Below are 26,355 nucleotides of genomic sequence, written 5' to 3'. Positions count from 1 at the left end.
ATATTACAATATATATATATATATATATATATATATATGTATAGTCCCAGTAAAACATAGTGAAATAGAGAGAGAGAGAGAGAGGAGTCTTAAAGTGTCAAAATGGTATCCCTTCTTACTATTATTATTCTCCTTATTACGCTTAGCCAAACCGCAATCGCTGCAACCCCACATACGCCGGTATTTGCGGTTCTTCACGCTCGTCGAAAGAAACGTCTGGACTTTCGTGCGGCGGCGCCTCACGTGTTGTTCCCACGACTGTGCGCCACGAGACAAGCCGTACTTCCCCGTCCACCACAATACAGGCGCCAGCCCTGTTAGTGTCGCCAGTGTAATTGCAGCACGAGAAGAGAGTGAGAATACGGCCGGCGAGTCCCATTTCAATACCGGACATCTTCTGCTGGTGGGCACGTATTAATAGAGTAAATCCCCAGCGCTGCATAAATGATGCAAGAGCCGACGCGTTAAATTCGTGAATAACACCTTGGTTGTCTCCACGACCGATATTGGCGCGAAATCCATTAACATCAAATGCTTCATGTTCTGCAAACTCCGTGTCGGGCATTCCATTTACATCATTCTCATATGTATTTCCAGAGAATTGTGGTACGGGATCATTCCATAGTAATTCACGAATAAGGCGTCGATGTTGTGCTGTTAGATCATTATCATGCGCATCAGGCATCATACAACGAAATCTAAAATCATGTAACTCATCTGGTACGCCATTTAAAAGTAAATCGAAAAATTCTACCAATGGTGTGTCGTCCATATATTCAACAGAATTGGTATTTTTCTCTTCTTTTTCTTGTTCCCTTTGCTGATCACGCACATCAAAAGAATTTTTTCCCCTTTCCATCTCTTCTTTTTCAAATCGTGACTTCTCACGAAGCAATGGAATACCACCATGACATGCAAATATTGTGCTATCAATAATAGCTATAACAGGAAGTTGCGCAAATACATCATTAACACGCTTCCAGAAAGTCTCACCAATTTCCTCCGTAAAAAACTTCCAACATTTCTTTCGAAAAGAAGTTTCTCCGTACACTTGCACATCTCCATTTATCTCTTCATCTTCATGATTACCACGGAGAAGAATAACTTTCTCTGGACATAAGGTATACCAAGCCAAGAGGAACAAAACAACTTCAACATCATGAGGACCTCGATCCACATAATCACCAAGAAATAAAACAGGCATAGTCATGAGAGAGCAATGATGAAATGGTACAGTGTTATCAAATATGGTTTTTAGATCGGAAAAACTACCATGAATATCACCACAGCAAACAATAGGTGATTGACGTTTAACAGTTAATGGGGTTTTTTGTAATTCCATAATTGCATGATCTGCCATTAGGAGAAAATGTTGAAAAAGAGAATTCTTTGCAGAAGTAGTAAACTGCAAGAAAGTTCCCTCATCTGGTTCATAAGCATCTCCTAAACTCTCCAATACACTTCCTGCTGCAGATCGTAGAGGTGTCTCAGCCCTTGAAAAGGGAAGACCCTTCAACATTTCACGGCCATGGAATGTAAAGTATGGATCTCCTGGGGTATGGCGTACACGTCCTGATATCTCTGCAAGTCCAGAAGAGCGAGTTATTGAATCACTCCAACTTTGTGTGTTGTGACCAATCACAGAGTGAAGAGTTGCACGAACTCCCCATAACTCCACAACAAATGGTACGATAGTGTGTGATGATGGCAAGTTATTTTCTTTATTGGTATTCGAGATTATATCATACGTCATAAGTGACTTTCCATGTGCGGGAATTGATTTACGAGAGCTTTTAAAGCTGCTCAGTAAAGAAACTGAATTGTGGGATGTGTTCAAGTTCTTATTACCTTCATTATCAACATCCTGTGATCCTATAATTCGCACCACACGCGGTGATCGAGGGGATACTTTTTCCTCACCCATGTTACATGTTGTATTTGAATATGAAAATGGTAGAGACTTTTTCATAGCAGTGAAATTTAAATTAAACGGGGGGGAACTAGCACACTGCATCGGAGAAACCACTTCTGGACTTGTATTGCTTGAAAAGAAACAAAATGTTGTCCGTTGGTGAGGTGCACCAAATGAAACGGGAGTCCCTGGTTGAAGTTCAATGGACTTTCCAGATGGCACAATACGAATACCACGAATGTACAGAGGCAAACTGCGTGCGGAAATGTCTAGAAGCAAAACGCCATTTGTAGTGCAGAGCACATGGGCAATATCACGATAGCGGGAAGCGGCAAGGTGGGATCCAACTATCCGCATTTTGGGCAATGTTACCTGAACATCACATAATGGATCGGTTCCAACAATAATTTCGCGTCCAACCTCAACAAGAATGCAGTGCCTATCCCACATTTTGTACCCTTTTAAAGTTTCAAGGTAAAACAGAAGATGGAAAGCACTAAAAACAAAACAAAACAAAAAAACAAGGTAGAAACATCAAGAATAGAAAAACAAGAAATCATGTGGTATATTTAAAGCATCTTCAAAACAAATATACTATTTTAAACTGCTGGATGAGATCCTCACCACCGCTACCCCTGTAGCTCCTCCTTCTTTCATGAATTGTCTTCTCCACGCAGTGTGAAAAGTGCGTACTGTTATTGTAACGAAATTTGAAACTCTCAAGAACCATCAAGAGAAGAATACAGCAAAAACATAGTTTATCCATTCTTATTCAGGTGTGGGTGTTGCATTTTATTTTTTTTTTAGTTGTAATAATTTCCTTTGGGACCTGAATCTGAATGAAAATCATTCTTCATTAGCACGTACAGTAAGAAATAATAGAAAAAAAAGTTAAGTGTAACCAGTACACCTCTCTCTCTCATAGTAATAATAAAAACAACAATTGATTTTGTACAGCCAGGGAAGAAAGGAACTGGAGCCACTTTCAAACCCAGAGTTGTACATTATAGGGTAATGGGTAATGGAAACATGGGCGAAATATAGGTAAATAAATGCTTCCTATTTACAGCATCAGTATTTCTTCTGTTAGCAAAGTTACAATATAGATTTATTCAAGGTGTGGGGTTGTTCCATACATTCAACTGACACTGGAGCTCGTACTAGAATACCACAAAGTAAGTACAGCAGAAGTTAGCCAAATGAGACGCCATACTTTTGTCCTCTATCTATGAAAGTATACGAGGATATGCAAAAAAAAAAGGGCGAAAAAAAAAAAAAAAACGTACAAAATCCAGTCAAAAAACAAGCCTTGGAAGATAGCATAAAGAAAAAAAAAATGGCAATAAAAGAAAAAAAGTCCAAAGACAATAAAGGTAGAAATAAACGTCCATTTAATAACTAAAATAAATAAAAAAAAAGGCTTGATCTCTTCAGTGACCATTGTGCCACTTCTCTCTCTCTCTCTCTCTCCTGCTTTCTTTCTTTCTCTCAACTGGTCAAACCAGAGTTCACAAGCGTATTAAAGGCGTCGTTTCTTGGTTGCACTCATCTTCACTGCGCTAGCCACACTACTGAGTGGGTCACGTGTCTTCTTATTGCCTCGTCGTGAGTTTGATGAGGCTGATCGTGCCTTTGCGCTGACACGTTTCCTGTAGTGATCGGCGGAATCTGCCTTTTCAATGTGCATATAATGTGGAACATCCAGCAGCGCCGAGTCACACTTCGCCTCCTTTCTGGAGCGTGATAAAATGCGTTGTAAGGCGTCACCATCCTTTTGACTCATATGACTGTTGAGATACGCACTGCGTGTGAGTTCTGTTGCCACTGCAGCGATACGTTGACGTCGGGTGGAGGATCTAGTGATACTGGCGAGAACGTTATCAACGCGGTACTGCAGCATAGCCGCTTCTTTGCGCTGCAGTTGTTTAAACGGCTGGAAGGAGTCCTGTTTGTTGGCGAGATACTCGCGCAGTGGACGCGTTACTTTTTGTGCCTGTTGTAAAGATAAAAGTGTAATCGCCATGCCACTTTTACCTGCGCGTCCTGCACGTCCAACGCGATGAGTGTAACGCGAAAACGCCGTGGTGGATGGAACTGCAATGCCGTCAAAGAGAATAACATTACGAACACCTGAAAAGTCAATGCCGCGCTGTAATGCAATGTTATCGCTGCTAACAGTGTTTTTACCCTTCTTGTTCATCGTAGTTGCGGTTGTATCATCTCTTACACCCATAGAGGCTTCCTGCAGACGATCAATGCTTTCCAGTGTACCATCTGTGCACACAAGAGTGTTAACAGATCCAATTTGGAAACGATGCAGAGCATCCATACGAACATTAAGCGGTAAATTAGAATCATAAACAAGCGCATCGACACCCAATTGTATCAAGAAACTGTGTAGTTTATACATAGCATCTTCAGTACTCAAAAATATTAGTGTCTTTCCTTTAATGTGCCCGAGACGGTACAGGGAATAAAGGAGAGTATGATGATGACACTCATCGGTTGCCACGAGATAATAATGTTCCAATTTTTCCTCCGCTGCTCCTCCTCGTACTATCTTTCGCGCTTCCACAACGAGATTTTCTCCTGGTGCTGTAATACCTCCATTTTTACCATTATTATCATTATCATCATCATCGTCATTCCCTGTATTTAGTGTAATAGTAACAGGATTGTGAAGTAGTTGTCCTTTTATATGTGCCACTGCGTCTGTAAGTGTTGCTGAACAAAGAATGGTTTGTATAGAAGGTGGCAAAATAGATTGCACAGCTCGTACTGAACTTTCTGCAATAGACATCATTAAATCAACCTCGTCAATTACAACACATCGAAGAGATTTAAACTCTTCTGCTGTCAATGTACCATTGCGACACTGTTTTCCCAGTAAAGCTGCCGTAGCAATGAGAATTGGAGCAGATGCCAAACGCGCTTTAGTGATTGCTCCACGAGATGTTAAGTTATCCACAACGACTCTTGGCTTCACATAATTTGATAATGCACTAGCGAACTCCGCCGTTTGCTCACATAATTCGACTGATGGTAATAATATAAGAGCCGCAGGGTTTCGTCCTGCACGACGATTGCACATCTGCTCATTCTCTGTAATAATTCGTTGTAAAATCGGAATGAGAAACGCAGCTGTTTTACCGCTCCCTGTACGAGACTGAACTGCAAGGTCACGTCCTTTCAATGCCAGTGGGATGCAAGCACTCTGCACTGGTGTTGGTGTTTCCCAGTGCAAGCGTTTAACTGCCTCCAATATCCTGCTGTCTAATGCCAACTCTGACCACGTTGTGCAAATCACATTTGACGGCGATCCAGTCATCTTTTTTTATTTTTACTTCCCTTTCCCTTCGTTTTTTTTTTTTTTGCACACACTCACACTTTATGTCTGTTTCTTCTTCTTTGTTTGTTCTTCTCTCCTTTCTTCCTTTATTACTCTACACCAGTACCTTTCTCAGGACCGCCGTATTACACTTTAATGGTTTGTGAAGTAAAATAACACAAAAAAAGAGAAAAGAAAAACCGCAAATTGGTATTGAAAATTAAGTATAGAGGGTACCCTGTTTTTTTTTTTTTCATAATTTCGAAACATAAATACCAAGCCAGCAACTGCTAACACAAAAGAGAGGTATATATATATATATATGACTCTTCCATCCCTGCTATGCATTCCGTAACGAAGGGATGAGGGAAAAGGGGAAGAAGAAGAAGAAGGGGGTTTCAAGAAACGAAAAACATGTCTCTAGGTCTCCAAAGTGTGATGCTATTAATATCAACAGAGACTAAATGACCCTCAAATCCTTCCTGCCAATTCCATGATAAGTCCGTCACATTATCTGTGTGACATGCATGTTTAAATAGTAGCCGGTTTAATGTAGAGTTATACACGCAACACTTCCCATCACCACCTCCACTTGTAAAGAGATGGCGAGAGTGTGGGCACCATTGTACCACAGATACCGCGCTGTCGTGGAGACGATTGATGTTTATTGCATCCGAACTTTTGCGGATATCATAGTAAAGTACTTCACCATCAGTTGCACCCACTAAAAGGGATGTACCATCAAGTGGGGAGAGAGCAATTGATGAAACACCAACTGGTAATGTAAATAATTTACTAAGTTCTGATGTTCTTACATCACCAGATAATACTGAACCAGACTCAGTAGATGTTAGAAACATATAAGGTTCTGCCCAAGAGAATGATATATCACTCACCCGGACATCACTTTCTTCTAGAGCATACGTATGAGAAGGAACAACAGTACGTGCATCATCTTTAGAAGTGTTAGCAATATGCCAGTAGCAGAGACGACCAATAGATCCAGCGACTAGTGTTCCATCAGAAGTAATACTCCAGTCAAGTGTTTCACAGCTCCCCTTTCCTCCCGAAAGGGTTAGGAGGTGTTGCCCTTCTCCTCTTCTCTTGTCCCATCGATCTTGTTCTGCCACAACAGCATTTAAAGCCCGCATTCGTCTGTGATAATTCACACGTTCCTCATCCGTAGGGTTTGAGCTAAGTTCATTTGGTGGAAGTGGGGCACGAGGTCTGGCTGGATCATTGGGAAATTTATTTAACGAAATCCGTGACCAGTCAAAGATATAAACATTACCATCACTGGAACCTGATCCAATAACAAGTGGGTTCGTATGCATATATCGTACCGTTAATGGATCCCCATCATGAAGTATACGTTTTTCAACTTTCATTCCAACTTGACTTGGAGCCATTCCATATCCACCAACCTCACCAGTCGCATCACAATAAGTATCATACGTACGATCGAGTGTCTCTGCAGTATGTGGTGTTGTAACTGAAAGCATTTGAATATAGGGCTGTTCCTGACCACCAGTTCTAGCACAACATAAAACCGTCTGTGTTTTTAATCCCATTTTTTCTGTAACGTAAGGCATTAATCGCACTGATGGACTTTCCCACACAAGATCTATATGAACAAGATTCTGATAAAGATCTCGCACATGCTTGCGCCATGTACAAAACGCATCTGTCTCCTGATAAGGAACAGGACTCTTTTGTGAAGAATCCCCTGAAGAACTCTCCTTCAAAGACTCTGGCGCGCCATTCTGTGGCGTTGCGTTATCAGATTCTGCCAACATCTTTGTATTGGTAATTCAAACAGAAAAAGAAAAAATAAAAGAGTAATAATAAGAATAATGATAATAATTTTTGTAAAAATAGCAAAAGAAAATGCACTCATATATATTGAGAAAGACTTATAAAAAAAAAAGCAGGGATCGCACATATTATATTTCCATGAGGAGGGAACCCTATATCAGAAAGACACTAATGAGGAAAGAGGGAAGAGTAAAGGAACATCTAACCTTTCCCCTGCCTTTTTATTTTTTTATGGCGGAATTTATTAGGCTGGCTGGTGGTGGTTATTAAAAGACTACGGAGGAAATGACAGCAGTCAAACAAACAAACAAAAAATCAAAGCAAATACATCTCATATAATGTGCAATCAATTTCTTAACTGCATCATTTTTCACTGTGGTGTAAAGTTTCCATTCATGTCTAGTCAGCAATATCCTCAAAGGATATGTCTTTTGAGAAATCCACAACGAATATTACACATAACAGACTTCTGCATGATCTTGACACTTTTCTCAGCGAACGTTTCTGTGTATTTCTACTTGCAGTACGCTGAAAGCGAGAAGGTGCGGAATGGCATCAAGCAACCTCACCCATCACCCAATGAGAGCAACTCGGCCAGAATATATACTCTGACACTAACAGGAATAACAGTAATAATTCCCTGTAAATCCACCGGTATGCAGAGTCAGTTCAAACATAAAATCCACTCGGTGAAATGCCAAAGAAGGACAACTAGACACCACATGATATCTGTTTTATGCAATTGTGTATTAACAAATACGAGAATCTTCTCTGGTTTAAGTTATTAATTGAACAATACAGTCCAAATATCATAGAAAAAAACACGGCATCATCTGTTTTGAATGAGTCTCCGTTCCCCTTTAATAAAACGGCGTCCGTCCTTGATGAATGTACCAATTCGGTTCATATCTTCAATTATCATCATCACTTCAAATCAATGGACACCAAAGTGTTTTCTCATCAATGTAATAGGTGAAAATCAGAGAGCCAGACATTACAACATTAACCCATCACGTTTGAAATCAGTTCCAGAAGAGGCAAATTTCCACCTCTTTACCATCAAACCCCAAACGGCCTAAAAGAGATAATCTCCTTCTCTTAGTCTGCCTGTCTCACCGCCACTAATCATATAATATGACTTTCCTATCATTCACAAAAATCCTTCAGAGCAATTAAAAAAAAAAAACATATACATCATAATACATGTTTTAAACAGAATCACTTCAAAAAAAAATCACCCAGAAGGCATTTTTTTTTTTTTTTTACCAAGAACATTATGTCATTTTGTTCTTTTTGCTTGTAACTTACATATGTATAATTCCCATAAAGAAAAATCCACATTAATGTCGTTAAGAATTTCCTTTTATTTTATTTTGATTTCAATAAAGTGAAGCACAGTTTTCAACAGGCATGCATCTCCACACAATTCGATATCACCACACATTATCACACCACATCTTGAGAAAAAGGCCGTAAAACGGCATCAACATTTTTTTTTTTGTTTTATCCCTTCAGAAGTTATGGGGGCGAAAATACGCTTCGTTAGAAGAAGTAACAGACACTGATAATTGTAGCAAGCTCAAGAAGATGATAAAAAAAGATTCTGATAAAATAAAAATAAAAGTAATTCATTCTATAAAAATTTTTCCATCTCCACATGATCAAAGAATTAAAGCCCATATTTTAAAAAATCAAGAAAATCACTTGACTTTGAAAAGAATAGTTTATAACCTCTATCCATCCCTATACCTACGTCATATAAAATGATTAAATGATGAGGGAGGGAAGGCTAAAGGCATATACAAAAAAACGAAAAAGAAAAAAAAAACGTTCAATATTGACAGAAATTTAAGTTCATGTACTAACCTTCTTTTTACACTTCTTAGTGTCAAAGGACATTTTCATTCTACTAACACACTACAAATTAAAGAAAAAAAATTCAAAATCGAGTCAACGCATAAGAAAACAAAAGAAAAATGGAATGAACGCAGAAAATAATAACAATAGCAATAATGATAATGATAATAAAATACAAGCTATCCTAGTAGAATTATTGCGGCGTGCAGAAATCAGTCTTGCTTGACATATTAGGCTGTTTCCCTTGGTGTTCAGTACGAGTGGGGGTATCCTTTCCAAAATCATCGAAAAGCGCGTCACCCAGTTCCATTGCGTCCAACTCACTCAGCACAATAGGACATGCCACAAGCGGATAAATACACCCAGCCTCTCGCATCGGAAGAGGCGTTTTTACGTAAATACCGCACATTTCCAGAAGACTCTGTCGAACAAGTTCCAGGAATTTTTCAGGGGCATCAATGGCTGAAAACCTTCCAAAGTAAAAAAGTTCAAGACAGATCTCTCCCACTCCGCAAGGAATTGATTGGTTGTGTATTAAGTCTGGCAGACGGGCATCCCAGTAAGGAAACGATTCTAGAATGCCTGGATAGTGAATAGAAAACTTTTTGTCACAACCCTCACGTCGTACACCATGACGAACCTGATAAAAAATCTGATATACTTTCGTTAGGCTTGGATCATACTTCTGCAGAAATAAAGCTCCAGGCATTCCAGGTGGAGGAGGCGGCATTGAAGAATTATCTGTTTTGGGGGGAACAGTCGATGCAGGAGATAAATTCAAAAATGCAGGACGCATCCTTGGTGGAAATTCACGAACTTCTTTCATTCGTTCACTAGAGACAGAGAGACTTTTTCCAAGCATCTGCATAGCCAATATAAATTCTTCATGAGAAAACTCCTGCAAAGCGTCATCGCCTCCCAATTTGGCTTCTTCTTCGGATTGACGCAAAACATGAGCAGTGATGATTGGATCATCATCCCTCCCCATACACCCTACCTCTTGTAGTGTAGTATAATTCTCAAGGAGATGTTTATAGATAAGAATTACTTCACTAGGAATAAAACCAAAACGAATCTGAATAAGGCCCTTGACCTCTAGAATAGTCGTTTTGGGGTTAAGCAGTTCATCTGTTTCGTCAATCACCGACTGCATCCCAGTAACAAACCATTTCAACTTAATCTTCATTAAGTATACACTTCGTCACTTCTTGATTATAATTACAATCAGAAAATAAAAACTAAAGAAAAAGAAAACAAAAACAAAAATGAAGGCCATCAAGCAACTCTTACAGAAAGTTAACCAATTCATACACAAACACAGACAAAGAGAAAAGAGAGACAGAGACAGACACATATATAAAGGTATCAAAATATTTTTTTTGATATTACTCGATAGGAACAATGTACAACCATACTTTTATCGCCCCTCTCCTCTTTCCTTCTTCTTTCTTTCTCTCTACTTGATTCTTGGGGCAGAAGCATCATTGTTTGTGTATTTTTTTAGTAAAAGCTGACAGCGATGTAGTTCCTCTTCAAGACTATTAATGTAGCCCTCATATGTCTGTTTTAGTGCATTATGTTCTGCGTGTGATTCCTGCTCAAGAAACAAATTACGCTGCTGTACATCCCACAGACAGCGCTGCAACTCTGCAATGAGGCGGTCGGCTGCATCGTGCCGGGGTAGAGCACGGGCGTTTAGTTGCATGCGAAGCATCGCGTTTTCGGCGCGGAGGCTCTCAAGAGTCTCTGGGCTCTCAGCCATCAGTCGGAGGGAAAAGGAAGAGCAATGACAGCAAAGACTTCTCATCATGGATGGAAACAAATAAAGAGAAGCAAGAATGAAAGAAGAAAAACGTAAAAAAAAAAAGAGTGAGCAATATGGGCACGGTATTCTTGAGGGGAAAGTAAGAATATCAAAGTCATTTCAGTCCATACACCGAAACACACCGAGAGAGAAAGATAGAAAACGATCAAAAAGAAAAAAAATGAATAATAACAACAACAATAACAACAGTAATAATAATAATAATAACACAGACGTACACACAGGTGCATATAGATATACAAATAACTCATTAGTAACGTCTCCACTTATGATCGCAAATGTTGCAAAGACAGAACACTGTCATAGGTTCGTCTCCTGAGCGTGTCTGCCTCTGTGTCCATGTACAATCTCTTGCCTTGCAGGAAGGGCACTGAAAAAGTGTTGACTTTGTAGCCGTCGCTTTTCTTATCTCTGACAAATCTGTATCTTTACTCCGCTCTAAAAAAGCTTCCTCTTGTTTTTTCCGTTCTTCAGGGTTTAATAGGTCTCTTTCCTTCATATGCACTAATACCTCTACCGGCAACCGACCCTCTACAATATCATCTCTCAGCTTGGTATTTTTTGCATCCTTTAGGTTCACCAAAAGAACACGAAAGCTGTCTGCAGCAACGGACCGGTCTCCTGGAATAGCAGATGCAATACGCAACGACAATGCGCTGATACGTGTTTCTTCATCCCCTTCGCGCTCTTGCATAAGTGCATTGCAAAGTAGTGAACTCCATTTGGTGATACGAGTACATCCCTGTACACCACCAACTAGAGGCTTTACAACTGGTGTATTGGGTGTGGTGTTCTGTGTGTTGTTTCCAGTAGAACTTGATGGTGAATGGAAAGATGACTTTCGGATTGAAGGCAATGGAGTTCGTGGGGTTAGCAATACTGAAGAACCCGCTCCATCATTCTTTGAAGGAATACCCGAGGTAATTGGAAGAGACCGGGGTCGTTTAGTTCCCACTGTTTCACGAACGCTATCCTCAGACATGCTGCCTAATATGCATACCAGCAGATTTCTCTTCTTTTTCTTTTCCTTTCTTTTTACGTTTCCAAAAAAAAAAAAAAACAACCTTTTGAGAGAGAAGAATAAAACGAGAAAATCAGAAACGAAGGAAAAACAAACCATAATCACGATCGTTAATCGAAATAATAATAATAATAATAATAATAATAATACTAATAATAATAATAATAATAATAATAATAATAATAATCATCATCATCATCATCATCATATCATTAGTACTAATGATATTAGTAGCATGGCACGAAATCAGGGAGGGAAACAAGAAAGAAAAATTTTTTGAAGTTTCATGCTAAAAAAAAAACAGAAAACGTTAGAACCCATTCAATAGACCTCATCAATGTCATTCAGCGTTTTGTTTTCTCTTGTTACAAATCCTTTTTTTTCCCTCTTTCTTTCATAAATCGTAAGAAATGCACATCTCGGTACTACAAGTCGCAACAACGGCCCATGCAATAACCCAAGGATTAATTCTACCGCCTAAAGGTAAGAGAGCAGCTGCAGCACGTCAGTAGAAAAGGTGTTGCGTCGTCACCAGCCCATTTTTGCTTGTCTGCTTGTCGTTCTCTCAGCGTGCATTGCTTTTCTCCACAAGAGGGACATGTGTAAATTGTAGTCACAGTAGATGTGAGTCGCTCAACAAACTCGACTGTCTTCTGCCTCAGAACTTCACAACGTTGTTTTTCCCACTTTTCTCGCAGAATTGGATTCACAAGATCGCACTCCTGCATAGAGGCGAGTTTCTCTGGTGGGATACGACCATCCAACACATCCCGGCGAAGTGCGGTGTTGTTGGGATCGGAAAGATGGTGCACTACAACAGCGGCGGCATGCACGTGATCCGCCTGATCTCTGATACCCGCCACAATGCCATCAACAATAAGAGAAGAGACTTCACACGTGGTCGGATCGGTCTTCAGTGCATTCATCAGTCGTTGCCACAGACTTAGTTTTCTCGAGGCTGGTGGAACTAGATTCAATCGTCTAACCGTGCATCTTTTCCTAGATCCATGGTGTGCAGATATAAAGCGAACAAACTCAGCGGTGATAAAGCTTCGTACGTCACAGATACCACTTGTTGAGCTCCATTCACTACTACTAGTACTACTACAACAATCACACCACGAGTTCTCCTCCTGAGCACTCATCAGCGCACAGCACCAACAATGCACAAAGAGAGGGGAAAAGTTATGAGCAAAAGAAAATGGCTAGTAAAATACTTACCGCAAAGAAAAACCGCAGAATGCATCGTCATTTAAGATTCAACGCGGAGAAGAAAGAAGAGAAAAAAAAACCGTTTTTTTTTTTTTCGTGTTTCCCTTGTTTTCAGCCCATCTTCATCAGGTGACAGATGTGGGTCGAAAGTGTATCAGTACAGGCTGGTTTTAAACAAGCAACCTTGGTTGGAATTGATACAGTCTTTGGGTGAGATACAAATACATCAGAAGGGATACGTTTCCAGCTAGTCATTTTTCACCTTGTGAGAGAAAGCATTGGCAGCAAATACAAAAAAAAAAGAAGAAATGGGGGACGTGAAATGCTGAAGCTACTCTCATAGTATCTATTTGCCGCATTACACTTCACGTGGATGTCTAATTTTTTTTTCCAATTCGCAACAATTTTTTTTTTGCCCTTTCCTTTTTTTCCATCTATACTACTGTAATCTCTTTTGCCGAGTCACACTACTAAGAGTCGGCGAATGTGCTTTAGGCATAGAACGTGGTAAATTCTGTGTTGAACCCTTAAGAGTACGACGTCGACCAACAACAGCCTTGCGCACTGACTCCGCCTGTTCTTTTTCACGCTCGGTCTTCAGTAAATCACGAAGCTTTGAGCGGCGTTCTGCTTTATCAAACTCCTTTGCAACATCTAATAGCTGCCCCTCCGCCTGTTCCCGGCGTCTGTCTTCTCTGTTATCTTCCTCAAGTTTGGCTTTACCGGCATCGCGTTTAAGTTCGCGATCTCGCCTTTCTATAATATCCAAACTCTCTTGTGCAACAGCCCTTACTTCACTACTTTCATCCATCTGTAAGCGATGTACCATATCTTGATACTCCTCAAATACACTACCTGGGGCAATAGGTTCAAGTACTTTATGCAATGATGGAAGTAAACGTGCCAGTTCTAACCGAACTAACTCCATCTGGTCATGTTGTAGCTCAAAACAGCACTCAAGCATCCTTTCACGGATGAAACGTCGTGAGAATAAATCACAGGCAGCCCTCACGTAACGTAAATATCCTTGACGAACAAGACAAGAAGGACTATGAGCATATTCATTGTTTAGCTTGCTAAAAAACTGTACCTTATTGTTTACATTTGACAAGCTAGCACCGATTTTAACGCACATTTCGGCGCAGCGATTTTTGAGACAAAATGCTCCGTACCGTTCGTATTTCAGAAGAATAGGCAAAAATTTATTATACAAAGTAGATTCTTGCAGTTCTTTGTAGTATGATAAAAGTATATTCAGTACGTAGTCCATAATACGCCAGTCTCGCTCGGCACGCATAATAAGTCGAAGTAATACATCTTCCATACTTGAGAAAAATGCCACACGATCAACTAGTTTCAGCTGTCGTACAAAGCAATCAAGTAAAATTGATGTATTAATAGAAAGTGCATTTAGAACACTTTTTTTAGAATCTCCCAATAAATCTAAAAAAGGTTTACGAAGATGTATTGCGGCTTTATCACCAAGTAGTGAAACTAGTTCATGCAGACCAGAAGCTATACTTCTTCGTACAGGTTCAGAAGGATCAGTAGCAAGTGCTTCACAGCAAGGGGCCAAATACGTAGGAAATACTGAAATAGGTAAAGATGCAGTAACAGAAGGCAAATTGTATGCACACCTAAGACGAGTTGCATCATCACCTTTTAAAGCAGCATTTTGATAAAAATTTGCGAATAACATAACATCTTCATTGGTCTGAATATCCCCTTTAATCTCCCAAAGAAATCGTCCAAATTCGCCTACGATAAGGCTTACCACTTCCTCTGGTGGGTTAGATATAAAATCCTTGATTATCGGATATAAATGTTCTCGACGGTACGCGGGACCAAAAAATTCTACTAGATCAACTAAACATGAAAAAGCAGCACGAGAAACTGTTTGATCTTCATCATTGAGTAGCTCAAATAATTCTGGGGCAATTTTTTCTTTGGCCTTATCTACGCCCAATGAACGAGCAACAATGCCTAGCTGCTGGCACATATGACGTCTAACTCCAACATTGGTATCTTGACAAAGTGCCAGAACTTTACTTAATAACCTTCGTTCCACAATATCACGTGGTAAGTGAGAAGAAACAGCACCAATGAGATCGCAACTAAGTTCACGCTGATCCTGAGGTTCCACATGTTCTGTTTTTTTAAGAGCCAAAGGCACCACATCGTTTTCGAGTTGTTTGATGCTAAGATAGTCCACAAAAGAAAGAAAAAGTTTATTCCATGCTATACGAACTTCTGCTGTTTTGACGCTTAGCATTGTACTCGTGACCATCATTAGTTCCCTTGTAACTGTATTATTTAGCAACGGAAGCACCTCAAGCAAAGCCCCTGGTGCAAAACACTGTAACTCTGGATCTTGAACCCACATAAAATCCACGATGATAATTAAAACTTGAGATATTCTTGTCATGTCCAAACCAACTAGAGTATCCCCTAGGCGCTGAAACAAAGACATTTTCTGAACTGTGCTACCATTCGCTATAATATATTTTGCAGCCTCCTCAACTGAAAGATTCTTTGCCTCCACATAATTTTGCACTGCTTCTTCATTCTTCAGTGAGGCGTTAAGTGCATTGAGTTTATCCAAAGCTGGCAGTTCACGGACTAGAGCAGTGGGATCATCCGGATCACCCTCCACCAACATATCACTCGGAATTGAGTTAGTGGCGGACCCCTGGACCACAACGCCAGACGGGCTGCTCTTTCTTCGCTGCTTTCCCTTCGCGGATGAGGGGCTGGTTGAATCTAACAGATGCATTCGAAGCTCAAAAGGGGACTTGTACTCCATAGACTACCGAACACTAATAGCAAAAGATAATAAATAAATAAATAAATAAATAAATAAATAAATAAATAAAAGAAAAAAGAAATTAAAAAAGAAATAAAAAAAGAAAGGAAGAAAGAAAAGAGATCTGTATATACAACTTCAAAAGTCATCACATAGTCACAAGAAAGATTGATAAAAAAATAAATAGAAAACAAAAAAAAAAATCAAAACCGAAGGGATTGAAATTCCCTCCTTTCTTCTTTTTTCATTTATTTACAAGGTGCAAAACTCATACTTTATACGTTTTAGTATTGTATTACCCATAAGAGCGGCACACACAAGATCCTCAGTAGGCAGACAAATTGTCATTGTCTTTCCGCTCTTTTCATTCTCCTCTGCTGACTCAATTTGTTGTTCTAGCAACTCTCGAAGAAATAAGTTTAAAGATGCTGCTGTACACCCCTCCGCGTATCCTGCCACAAGAACACTTAGTTTATCCGATGTAGAGTTTATAGTATTATCAAAAGATGTGAAAAAGTCAAGTGCCATCTCTCGTGCCGCCTCAAAGGTTAGAAGTGGCACATATAGAACTGTCTCAAAACGTCCCTGTCGCAGTAGGGCTGTATCAAGTGTATTAGGTGAACTAGTAGTACCGATTACAAGAATGCGTGTGTTATCTAAAAGACCATCTAATTCACATAGAAGTGCTGCGAGCATTCGCTTTGCTACATCTAAGCCTGAACTACTACTACCATTGGAGAGGGAACCACGGGATGTACCAATAATATCAACATCATCTAGAACAAGAACAGATGGCATACGGCGTCTGGCCTGTAGAAACACATCACGCAGTCGTTGTTCACTCTCGCCAAGGTACTTGGAAAACAGTGTGGCACAGTTAACAAAGAAAAACTTATCAGAGTATGACTCAGCTAGCTTCATCACTAAAGCCGTCTTGCCGCAGCCTGAAGGTCCATGCAACAAAATACCAGTTGTGGACGCTAAAGAAGCCAAAACACCCAAACCTGACTGATCGTCTCGACCCAGAAAAATCCTTACAAACGTATGTATACGCTCTAAAATTGTATCAATACCATAAAGTTTCTCACTACTAGACATTATCTGCTGCCCTAATGATGACTGACCTACAGCATTCAATAAAGCGGCAGTATCAGTCGGTTTAGATGCAAAATATGTGAATCTTGCATGACAGAGAGATATTATGAAGGCCCTGTGAGTTCGAAAGCCCAATGCCAATTCAGTACCCTTTTCATCAGCATTAGCACACTTCATAAATATATCCGAATCTGGGAGGGAACGAATATACCGACGTGCAGCTCCTGAAGAGAGTTCTCGCAATTGATAAGTTATAGGACTTCGAATCGTCAAGATCCACTCTGGCACATGATGCATATCAGTCGATGATGTTACCAACAGACAACGTGGTGATCGAAGCAAACGACGAACCATCACTTCAAGACGATGCGATAATCCATGCATACGAAGAAGGTAGTCAATAGCAAAGATATCATCCAAAAATACAACTGTTCCCTGTGGATACACTAAAGACATTGGTGTTTCGCATATGTCATGAGATCTCAGTACATTGTAATCGACAATAAACAATCGCGCTCTTGCATCACTCCATGCTGTCGTTTCTGTATTCGTTTCACCTATACTTGGCATACCATCTATAACACTCATACCATGGGCAGCAGAACCCTCGAGCACCGCACGCATAGTAGTAGATTTTCCTGATCCACTTGGTCCACATAAAAGAAAAAAGAAAGGTGCCAATACCGAATCTGAAAGAACACGGCGAAGGTCTGTTATGATGACACCATCAATAGACATGTTTACTATCCAAACAAAAAGTAAGAGAAATAGAGAAAGAAAAAAAAAACGAACGAATACTATGTGTTTAAAAAAGTAAATGCAAATTGTGTATCCATAATACCACAGAAGTATCCAAACTTCCTTCCACAGAAGCAAGTAATAGCATATGACAACAGAGGAGAAAAAAAAAAAGAAACAAACAAAAAGATATCTCTCAAAATTCTTCCTCTTCGACATCAAACTCCTCCTTGTGAATTACACCATAGAGGTGCAGGACACGCTCCACAGACTCTAAAGATAATTCTTTACGCTTTGAAGTCCAGCTTGTTAGCTCAGTGAATTGTTGCTGGAGTTGTTTATTTTTGTACAACAAGACACAAGGAAGATGGCGGTCCGGAAAGTTCTTTATAGTTTCCGTTGAAATCATAGAGAGAAACTTCACATCACGGTGACGTTGTGCAGCTACTTTCATGACAGAAAGAAGTCTTTCACAATCATTGTTACCCGGTTTAATGAGGAGAGCAACAACCCAGTGAGTTGAGGAAGCTTCCGTTACCTCAGCCATGTAATCTCCGCTTGAGATATGACGAAGAACACCAAATCGTTGCGCCTCCTGTTGTTGCTTTAGTTCCGCCAAGCGTTTCCTACGAAATGCCGCTAAAGCCTCATCATCATCATCATTGCCTTCTCCTACCAAAAGGTGATCCATACCAGATTCTTCCTCCTTCTGCTCCGTACCGTAACCCCCTCGTTCCATTTTGTCTCGCACACGCTCTTCGTGAGGATCATATGCTTTTAAACATGTGTTTACATTCGCCTCAGCAATTTTTTGCGCTAGAATACCGAGTTCATTAGCGGCGTACTGCCCTACGCGATTGCCGTGCTTATATTGAATGTCCTCCCACTCTGTTGTGCGTATGCGCTGATCTGCCGTTCTCTCTACCATCTTTACGTCACCTTTAGTCACTTTTGATATTTTTCTTTATCTTAAAATCACAAGCAAATAAAAAACGAGAGTCAAAAAAAAGTCAAAGATATCAGATCCAATATTTCCCTTAATGGAGTAACAAAATTAGATATCGAAGCATTCGTATACAAATAGAGATAAATCCAGAGAAAGAAAGAAAAAACAAAAAAAAAAACAGAAAGATATATAAAAGGGAATACATATCATCATCATCACACACACAGAGAGAGTATTATAGCACCTATTATAGAAAAATAAAGTATTATGCACAAGGCATATAATTGAAAAGCAAGAAACTATCTAAAAAGAAACTGATCCGAATTTGCTGACATTATGTAGTCCTGGTACATATGTATCTCCTGCCACCATCGTGTATGTGTTCTGCGTTGATGACCATACAGGAATGGGACCAGGGAAACGGTTGCGTGCGCCACGAACAGGTGGAAGTTCACTCTTGTAGACTTGATTGACACACTGTGCATACCGTCGGTTGCAAATAGATACATGGGAATGAGGACCGTGGAAATGTGGTTTTTGAATTACACCAACAGTCCCATCTTCTGAAAAGGCAAACCAAAGCCTTCCGACCTCTTCCAACTCCTTCTTAGTAGGGTCTCGCCCTTTGTAGTCACGAAAGGCTTTCGTATAGGCTTCTTTAGCAGTCTTCGTCGGTGTGTCATCAGGTTCCTCACGTTCAAGTGACTTTTTCATTGTTGCCTCTGCGTAGCGGTGCACAAAGTCTTTTTCTCGTCCTGTCAATTCATTGCGGTCACGAGTCTCACGAAATGGCTCCGAGTGTGGCAGTGCACCTCTGAAGAGGGTGTTGTATTTCTTGAAGTATGTAGAACTTGAAGCCTGCATGGTTTTTTCATGGTTTTCCTCCTTCTGTGTGAGAAAACGCTGCATAGCGGACTGATCCTGACTGTGGCGTTTCTTCGCTGCACGTGCGATTGTTGTTTCAAATGTACATTCTGGGAGATACGCAGCTGCCACTGTTACTTCTTTCTTTGGCAGTGTCTCACTTTGGCGTTGAAGCTGCGCCGCGCCATCCAGCAGGTCAATACGGCACTTGTCCTTCAGCGTGGAGGATTCAACAGCTTGGTAGATGGTTGCCATCACTTTGATTCGCACACCTGGAACTCCCAAACCAGAGGTATAACAAGCCAAAATAAAAATAAAAATAAAATAAAGGGTGAGAGAAAGATAAAAAAAAATACAAGCATCGATATTCATACGTATATAAGTACACATATTTAAATGTTTAAATACAAATAACTGCAAGAGGTTGTGATCAATGTAGGGTATATGCCACGAGAGGATTAACATGTCACCCCCGTTAACACCGCTATCTTCATTACATATTTAATATATATATATATATATATATATATATATATATATATATATATAGAAACCAACATCGCACTATAAAAGGAGAGAAAACAAAACAAACAAAACAAAAAACAAACAAATCACAGGCATATGCATAAGAACAAATACCTCTACTATAACATAATTACCAATTATGATAACTTGGGTTTGATGGCAGCAGCACGAAAACAGTCTGTGCAGCTTAAGAATACACTAACCAAATTCAGCAGGGCGTTCCAGAAAAGACTTAATTCAAAACCTGCGAGACGAAGAGTAGAAGCTGCCGTTAACAAGTCGCAGAGATTTTGAACAAGTGTGATGTATCGCCTTTTACTATTTCCAGTATAACGATCATATCGTAGATCATATATGCTGAGCAGCACAGCTGCAAAGAATCCCCAGAATAGGGCAGCACGAGAGGCCAAGGCGAACTCTTGATAGAGTTCTCTGTTCCCCTGAAATTTACTCCCAAGAAAGGCAACATTATCACAAATTTTGAAAATACCGTCTCCAATAATACGAGCTAGATAGATAACGTCTCTTATGCCAGAAGGATCTTTTTGGAGGGTATTGTACATAATCTGTAGATTAGATAGCCACGACAACAGTCGTAGGAGGGACCGCCCATCAGAGATAGAGTCAGCAAAGTCAAGAAGTGATTTTATTCCATAAAAACAAAACAAAAGCTTCACTAATGCACTACTACCCTTAAGAAACTTATCCTGTCCATCAGAAGTCGACAGGGATGTTGTCACTGCCTTAATAATCATCCCCTTTTCAAAGGCCCTCATTAAATCTCTAATATCTTAAACGAAGAAAAATCCTAGGCGTTGCGTAGAAAAGGAAGGGATAACACATTAGACAGATATGGTTATCGTGGGCGAATATTTAAGAGTAAAAACAAACAGCAACCAAAGGCCTAAAAAAACAAAAAAAAAAAAAAAACAGTAACAAAAAAAAAAAAAAATACAACAATAAATTAATACATAAACGCATTTATATTATATCATATATAAATATATATGCGCAGGTATATTTATTTTTCGTCGTTCATCTCTTCTCCTTAGTCCAGATTAGGTCCCCCAATAGGCTAACGAAGCATTCAAGAATGCTACATATAGAGAAGAGGAAACTAATGCCTCTTGTTGGTGGTTTTTCTTCTTCGTCTTTTGTCCCTCAACCCTGGGGATAACCGTAGGGGGGTGGAGAGAGGAAAAAAAAAAAACTCATCCCAAAAATAAAGATAAAAAAACATATCAAAAGGTTACAGTGTACGTACCCTAATTACCCCTTCGTCGGCGGGCCTCTTCCTTTGTTGTTAAAAGATCTTTATTCTTGGGGTCAAGACGCAGTCCCTGGTCGCAGGTTTGAAGTGATTCATCAATTTTTTTCATGGCAAGCTCAGTAGCAGCTTTACGGAAGTACCCCTTGGGCCATTCAGGGGCTAGTGCGAGGCACCGCTGGGCATCCCAATATGATCCCATGTAATTTCGTTGATTAAAATAAGCTGCCGCTCGATTACTGAAGTATACATGATTTTTGTTATCCATATGTATTGCCAAAGTATAGAACTTTGCTGCTTTTACGTTCTCTCCGCTTTCAAAAACCTTGTTCCCCTGGGCCTTATAACGTGCAGCCTCCTCCTTACGTTTTTCTTCAGTAAGAAGAGGTTTTTGCAATTCCTTGAGTGCGCTATCATTTCCAGACTTCTCTGTAAGCATTACTGGCGTCTCACCGCTTTTATTAGCAACATTAGGATTAGCCCCAAAGCTCAAAAGAAGTTTCACGCATTCAGTATTCGCATGTTCAACAGCGATATGGAGTGGAGTAGAAAGATCTCCCTCTATAACTGCTTGTGGATCCGCACCATGCTCAAGAAGGAATTCCACTGCCTCAACCTTCTTCATAAAGAGCGCAGTGAAGAGGGCTGTTCCACCGTGAACATCCTTGATATCAATCGGAATCTTGAACTCGTAAATCATTGCCCCAATACAATTTAGATCTCCTGAGTGAGCAGCCCAATGAAGTACCGTTCCGGTTTCACAATTTAAGTGAAGAACATCAGCGCCAAGTTCTACCAAAAGGCGAACCGTGTCCACGTATCCCATTGATGCCGCGAAATGAGCAGCCGTTCCTCCTGTTGGTGTTCTGAAGTTTACATCAGCACCTGCATCAACCAAAAGCCGTATAGCTTCATTTTGGTGACCCTTTGCTGCCATGATCAATGGTGTGTTGCCGTCATAATTCCTGAGTTCCAAGTCTGGGTGATACTCCAGCAGCATGCGGATCATGTCGAGATCACCATTGAAAGCAGCAAAATGAAGCGCCGCAAAACCACCCGCTTCAACCGAATTAATAAGATCAGGTTTTTGCTTCAGAACTTCCGCACACTTGACAGTGTCTTTTCCACGAGCAGCGCGAAGGAACTCCTCCACCTCTTGAGAAATACGTGTTCCGTCATCCATTACTCCCGAGTGATGCAATTCAGCTGATGATACACAGGATAAATAGACACACAAACAGAAGAATAGACACTACAAGATCAGAAGTAAAATAAATATAAAATTGAACCTACCGTGCACAGTCCACAGAACAAAAAAACTGAAGAAAACGAACAAAAAAAAAACAAGAACATCATTAAAGCAAAGGAAAAAACGAAGAAAGAAAAAAAAAAAAACACCGAAAAAAAAGAAACAAAGATGTAAGATGCGAAGAGAGAAAGAGAAAAAGAATGATGAAGTGTAATGTTACGGTAAGGGCACTCTTCCTACAGCATTTTCGTTACCCAATTCATCATGAATTCTCTCGGTTAACCACCCATTTCTTAAAATCGAAAACAAAACAATGTTGTTTTCTTTTTTTATTTTACCATTTTTCGTTTACACAACTTCCGAAGCTCTTAAAAGAAAAAAATTGGGACACAGACAGAGAAAAATAAGCAAGAAAAAGAGAATTATATTCCTCAGTTAGCTTCCATAGGTTTCTGCTTCAGGATAACTCCTAGTAAACATATCCAGAGTGTTACCATCTCCACCTGCATACAGAACATCACCCTGGGCATTCCAAGCGATTGCATTGTATCGAGGACTCATTCGGCCCCCATCTGCTCTGCAAGTTGGCATCGTATTGTTGGCAAAGTTTATAAGATGAATACCTGTCATTGTAGAAGCAGCACAAACCATATTGGAATTCACAGATAGACTTAGAACAGCACTATCTAATTCTCTTGTAGCCATTCCTTGACCCATCATACGGAGATCATGTACTACGACACGTCGATCAAGACCACTGGTAAATAGGCAATCACCACAGCTTCCAATAGATGTAACAGTACTATAGTGACGATGAGCAGAAGTGGTTGTGGCATTTTGTGGAATACGAAGATCATATACCATAACTGAACAATCCCTTGATCCTGTAACAACAGTATTATCTCTTTCTGGAATTACATGCATTGCAGATATAATGTCATTGTGATCATTATACTCTTGAATTACCTGTGTAGCGTCGTAAAGTATCATTGTATTGGATGTAGCAGTTGTTGCACCACAACAGTAGCGTAATGTTCCCGCATTTCTTAGGCTTCGAACAGTTGTAATAAAACGAGCCCCTCGAGGTTCAGCTCCACAGCTTTCTTGCCAATTTGATTCTTCATTGTAGGGAGAGTCTGCTGAATAGAGAACGATGGCTGGCGCCACAGAGGCACTTCTTCCAACTGTGCCCACAATGAGGACACGTCCACGATTCGCAAGATCCATAGATGAGGCATAGTGACGTGAGAGAACAAGATTTTCTGCGAGAACACCGTGCTGATCCCAAGTACCAATAGTTCCATCCACAGACGATGTGACTACCGCCTCACGTGTACTTGCACTGCCACCGTACGCCAAGGCCAAAATGGCGGAACTATGGTGAGTCCCAGAACGTTGAACAGCAAAGTTAATAAACTTCTGTGATTGACTCCATCCAAATGGTTCCATTATATACTCAACATCATATAAAAAAGTGTCATCTTGTTGAGCAAAGGCCACAGTAGAGCGTAATGTATCCAAAGTATGCTGATCTAAACGCTCCAATAGTAATTCATGAGCAACCTCTACCATTTTTCCTAAGCATGTTATTCCCGCACTTCTGGTAATATCAAGGCGAATCATTTGAATCAAAGCGACAATCACACTTCGAACATTCAACATTTCTGCTTTGGTAAGGGCAGCAATGACTTCAGCGTAAGGTAAAAGTGTAATTCTACTGCAATCAAGACGTCGTGGAGTGGAAAGGAAGGTCATGGCACGTTGAACAATATCTTTCTTAGCAATTGCTTGCTTAGCTTCTGGAAGCTGTGATAAGAGAGCAATAAACCCGTCAAGTGGATCTCCCCTCTCCACTCGTTGAGAGCTAAAAAGAGCCCCACAAAGCACATCTAGGGTATCCTCATACAATGCAGGTTGACACAGTCTCTCTGAAAATTCACGAATGATTGGTTCAAAATTTCGTTTCGTCAATGCATCATTAATCAAACGTGCAAGAGCCTCTTTGTCTGTGACGAAATGTGTCTCGACGCCTTCTGGAAATGAATTTAAAACCTGCTGGACATGAACAAAGTTTCGTATTTCCACCTCCTGTAACTCAACATCTAGTTTAATGCGCATTTTTCTTCTTAAATAGTTTTCTTTTTCCTTTTTTTTCTTCTTTTTTGTTTATTTATTATCTGGTACTATCTGCTACTGAACACCTATTCTTATTTTGGTTTCAGTTGATTTTGCTTTTTGTTTTCCTTAAATATCTTTTTTTCCCTTGTTTTTCGTCACCTTCGTTCTTGCGTCTTTCTGAGAATCTAATATATTCTCTTCGTTGTAGAGCCACTAATTACTAGAGAAAAAAAAGGAAATGATTCACACTCAAGTAGAAAGTTCTTTCTACGAATAAGCAAGGGAGTAAGAATTATAATGGTAATACAAACTATCTCTATTATTATTATTATTATTATTATTATTATTATTATTATTATTATTATTATTATTATTTCTATTGTGTTTAATTTGCCAGAGTGTCAAACCTTCGTTTTCATTTTTTATTTCTTTTCATCATCTTTTTTTGCTGTGGAGCAGTCCATTCGTTAGACGACCTGCCCGACTTGCGCGATAAGATTTCGTGAGCAAAGCCCCAACGCATACGTGGAAGACCATATGCCCCTACAAGGTCCCCCGTACACATAACTTTCCAAAACTCACGCGAAAGTGTAACAGAGCCAATAGTTACATTTTCCGGAACAGACTTTGCATCACGCCACATTTTGATCAAGTCTTGAATAACACCTAACGTTACAAGACCACGTAAATGGTCAAACAACACCAAACTTTCGGAATCTCGTGTTGAATACAAAAGAGTCACCCAGCGTGCGTCTTTCTCTGTAAATGATGGGTCTAGTGGGCGAAAAAGCGGAAACTTCAGGAATTCACTAATAGCGTTTGATAATTTGACAACGTCTGCAGAAAACGCCACGGGAAAGAGTGTCAGGTAGCGTTGCAAAACATTTTTCTCAGCCTCACAATCCCGGGTATAGCGATCACTAGTGTTGTAAAAGTAGCATTGTTCTTCATGTAAAGAACAATCATAAATTCGCATAGCTATCTTTGTACCAGTAGTAAAAGGACCTTGTACACACAAACGCAGCTCTGAAGAAGACTTTGGGGCCCAAATACCGAACAGACGGTTCCCATCCATGTATTCAACGCTATCAGGGGTATTATCATTCTCATCATAACTTCGTGAATTGGGATCTTTACATCGAGGATATGGAGGATGAAACTTAAGCAGTGCTGCATTAGCTTTGAGAGACCAACACCAACTTCTTTGCATTTCATTATCACGCATTATCATTGCCGTGTTCTCCTTATTAGATTGCCTCTTAGGTTCACCAGAACGAATATCACTAATAAAAAGAATATTATAATCCAAATGATATGAACGGGAGAGACGAAGACACAATTCATCCGTACAATATCCCTCCACTAACTCTACAATAGGCCCCTTTGAAAGTTGTGCAATCTCTCGCACTGCTGCGCAGAAAGGAGCAGGATCAATAAGAACAAACTTAACATCCTTAAAAAGATCAAACAGAAATGGAAGATGTGACCCATTTGCAGCACCAGCGTATACCACAAGCAACGGCTGCTTAGTTGTCCTCGGAGTTTCAAGATATGCTGAAAGAAACTCAATTTCTGAAAGAAGCAATTTGCGCTGACCATAATGAAGTCCTTTAACAACGATGTTGTCGGTTGTGGCTAAGTTTGACGGCTTGTAGGTACGTCGTGGAAAATCATCTGTTAATACCCTATCCAGAGGGAACTTCATAGGGATTCCTCAAGAAGCTCAAAAAGACCACACACAAAAAAAAAAGGAAAAGAAAAATAAAAGAAAAAGAAAATA

General features: G+C 40.0%; 15 protein-coding genes across 15 annotated transcripts; all 15 read right to left on the bottom strand.

Moving 5' to 3' along the window:
* Positions 1-142: 142 nt before the first annotated feature.
* On the bottom strand, positions 143-2,362 carry LSM04_000832 (Calcineurin-like phosphoesterase domain; the record flags this gene model as incomplete). Its single annotated transcript, XM_067337853.1, has 1 exon — positions 143-2,362. The coding sequence occupies one exon, from the start codon at positions 2,360-2,362 to the stop codon at positions 143-145; it is 2,220 nt and encodes a 739-aa protein (XP_067190619.1).
* Positions 2,363-3,431: 1,069 nt separating this feature from the next.
* On the bottom strand, positions 3,432-5,240 carry LSM04_004925 (DEAD/DEAH box helicase domain; the record flags this gene model as incomplete). Its single annotated transcript, XM_067337852.1, has 1 exon — positions 3,432-5,240. The coding sequence occupies one exon, from the start codon at positions 5,238-5,240 to the stop codon at positions 3,432-3,434; it is 1,809 nt and encodes a 602-aa protein (XP_067190768.1).
* A 398-nt stretch (positions 5,241-5,638) lies between these two features.
* LSM04_004917 (Histone-binding protein RBBP4) lies at positions 5,639-7,036 on the bottom strand (the record flags this gene model as incomplete). Its single annotated transcript, XM_067337851.1, has 1 exon — positions 5,639-7,036. The coding sequence occupies one exon, from the start codon at positions 7,034-7,036 to the stop codon at positions 5,639-5,641; it is 1,398 nt and encodes a 465-aa protein (XP_067190767.1).
* Positions 7,037-9,105: 2,069 nt separating this feature from the next.
* On the bottom strand, positions 9,106-10,098 carry LSM04_002006 (uncharacterized protein; the record flags this gene model as incomplete). Its single annotated transcript, XM_067337850.1, has 1 exon — positions 9,106-10,098. One exon carries the CDS (start codon positions 10,096-10,098, stop codon positions 9,106-9,108), a length of 993 nt encoding a protein of 330 aa, XP_067190661.1.
* A 270-nt stretch (positions 10,099-10,368) lies between these two features.
* On the bottom strand, positions 10,369-10,674 carry LSM04_005875 (uncharacterized protein; the record flags this gene model as incomplete). The annotated part of the gene is made up of 1 exon (XM_067337848.1): positions 10,369-10,674. The coding sequence occupies one exon, from the start codon at positions 10,672-10,674 to the stop codon at positions 10,369-10,371; it is 306 nt and encodes a 101-aa protein (XP_067190804.1).
* A 313-nt stretch (positions 10,675-10,987) lies between these two features.
* On the bottom strand, positions 10,988-11,719 carry LSM04_008436 (Transcription elongation factor S-II; the record flags this gene model as incomplete). Its single annotated transcript, XM_067337847.1, has 1 exon — positions 10,988-11,719. The coding sequence occupies one exon, from the start codon at positions 11,717-11,719 to the stop codon at positions 10,988-10,990; it is 732 nt and encodes a 243-aa protein (XP_067190874.1).
* A 509-nt stretch (positions 11,720-12,228) lies between these two features.
* Positions 12,229-12,903, bottom strand: LSM04_001839 (Transcription elongation factor S-II; the record flags this gene model as incomplete). Its single annotated transcript, XM_067337846.1, has 1 exon — positions 12,229-12,903. One exon carries the CDS (start codon positions 12,901-12,903, stop codon positions 12,229-12,231), a length of 675 nt encoding a protein of 224 aa, XP_067190654.1.
* Positions 12,904-13,409: 506 nt separating this feature from the next.
* LSM04_000230 (uncharacterized protein) lies at positions 13,410-15,773 on the bottom strand (the record flags this gene model as incomplete). Its single annotated transcript, XM_067337845.1, has 1 exon — positions 13,410-15,773. The coding sequence occupies one exon, from the start codon at positions 15,771-15,773 to the stop codon at positions 13,410-13,412; it is 2,364 nt and encodes a 787-aa protein (XP_067190603.1).
* A 252-nt stretch (positions 15,774-16,025) lies between these two features.
* LSM04_009693 (ATPase) lies at positions 16,026-17,606 on the bottom strand (the record flags this gene model as incomplete). The annotated part of the gene is made up of 1 exon (XM_067337844.1): positions 16,026-17,606. The coding sequence occupies one exon, from the start codon at positions 17,604-17,606 to the stop codon at positions 16,026-16,028; it is 1,581 nt and encodes a 526-aa protein (XP_067190919.1).
* Positions 17,607-17,802: 196 nt separating this feature from the next.
* LSM04_006293 (phosducin) lies at positions 17,803-18,534 on the bottom strand (the record flags this gene model as incomplete). The annotated part of the gene is made up of 1 exon (XM_067337843.1): positions 17,803-18,534. The coding sequence occupies one exon, from the start codon at positions 18,532-18,534 to the stop codon at positions 17,803-17,805; it is 732 nt and encodes a 243-aa protein (XP_067190811.1).
* A 321-nt stretch (positions 18,535-18,855) lies between these two features.
* On the bottom strand, positions 18,856-19,671 carry LSM04_004248 (uncharacterized protein; the record flags this gene model as incomplete). The annotated part of the gene is made up of 1 exon (XM_067337842.1): positions 18,856-19,671. One exon carries the CDS (start codon positions 19,669-19,671, stop codon positions 18,856-18,858), a length of 816 nt encoding a protein of 271 aa, XP_067190744.1.
* A 407-nt stretch (positions 19,672-20,078) lies between these two features.
* On the bottom strand, positions 20,079-20,717 carry LSM04_000143 (uncharacterized protein; the record flags this gene model as incomplete). Its single annotated transcript, XM_067337841.1, has 1 exon — positions 20,079-20,717. One exon carries the CDS (start codon positions 20,715-20,717, stop codon positions 20,079-20,081), a length of 639 nt encoding a protein of 212 aa, XP_067190600.1.
* A 489-nt stretch (positions 20,718-21,206) lies between these two features.
* On the bottom strand, positions 21,207-22,391 carry LSM04_001900 (Ankyrin repeat-containing domain; the record flags this gene model as incomplete). Its single annotated transcript, XM_067337840.1, has 1 exon — positions 21,207-22,391. The coding sequence occupies one exon, from the start codon at positions 22,389-22,391 to the stop codon at positions 21,207-21,209; it is 1,185 nt and encodes a 394-aa protein (XP_067190656.1).
* A 501-nt stretch (positions 22,392-22,892) lies between these two features.
* LSM04_004346 (uncharacterized protein) lies at positions 22,893-24,575 on the bottom strand (the record flags this gene model as incomplete). Its single annotated transcript, XM_067337839.1, has 1 exon — positions 22,893-24,575. The coding sequence occupies one exon, from the start codon at positions 24,573-24,575 to the stop codon at positions 22,893-22,895; it is 1,683 nt and encodes a 560-aa protein (XP_067190748.1).
* A 415-nt stretch (positions 24,576-24,990) lies between these two features.
* LSM04_003390 (mRNA methyltransferase-like) lies at positions 24,991-26,280 on the bottom strand (the record flags this gene model as incomplete). The annotated part of the gene is made up of 1 exon (XM_067337837.1): positions 24,991-26,280. The coding sequence occupies one exon, from the start codon at positions 26,278-26,280 to the stop codon at positions 24,991-24,993; it is 1,290 nt and encodes a 429-aa protein (XP_067190716.1).
* Positions 26,281-26,355: the final 75 nt, after the last annotated feature.

Source organism: Trypanosoma melophagium (assembly GCF_022059095.1).
Source record: "Trypanosoma melophagium isolate St. Kilda chromosome Unknown ctg26segment0, whole genome shotgun sequence".
Classification (NCBI taxonomy): Eukaryota; Euglenozoa; class Kinetoplastea; order Trypanosomatida; family Trypanosomatidae; genus Trypanosoma; species Trypanosoma melophagium.
Note: the sequence above shows the minus strand (reverse complement) of the source record. Positions and strands in the feature narration are given on the sequence as shown.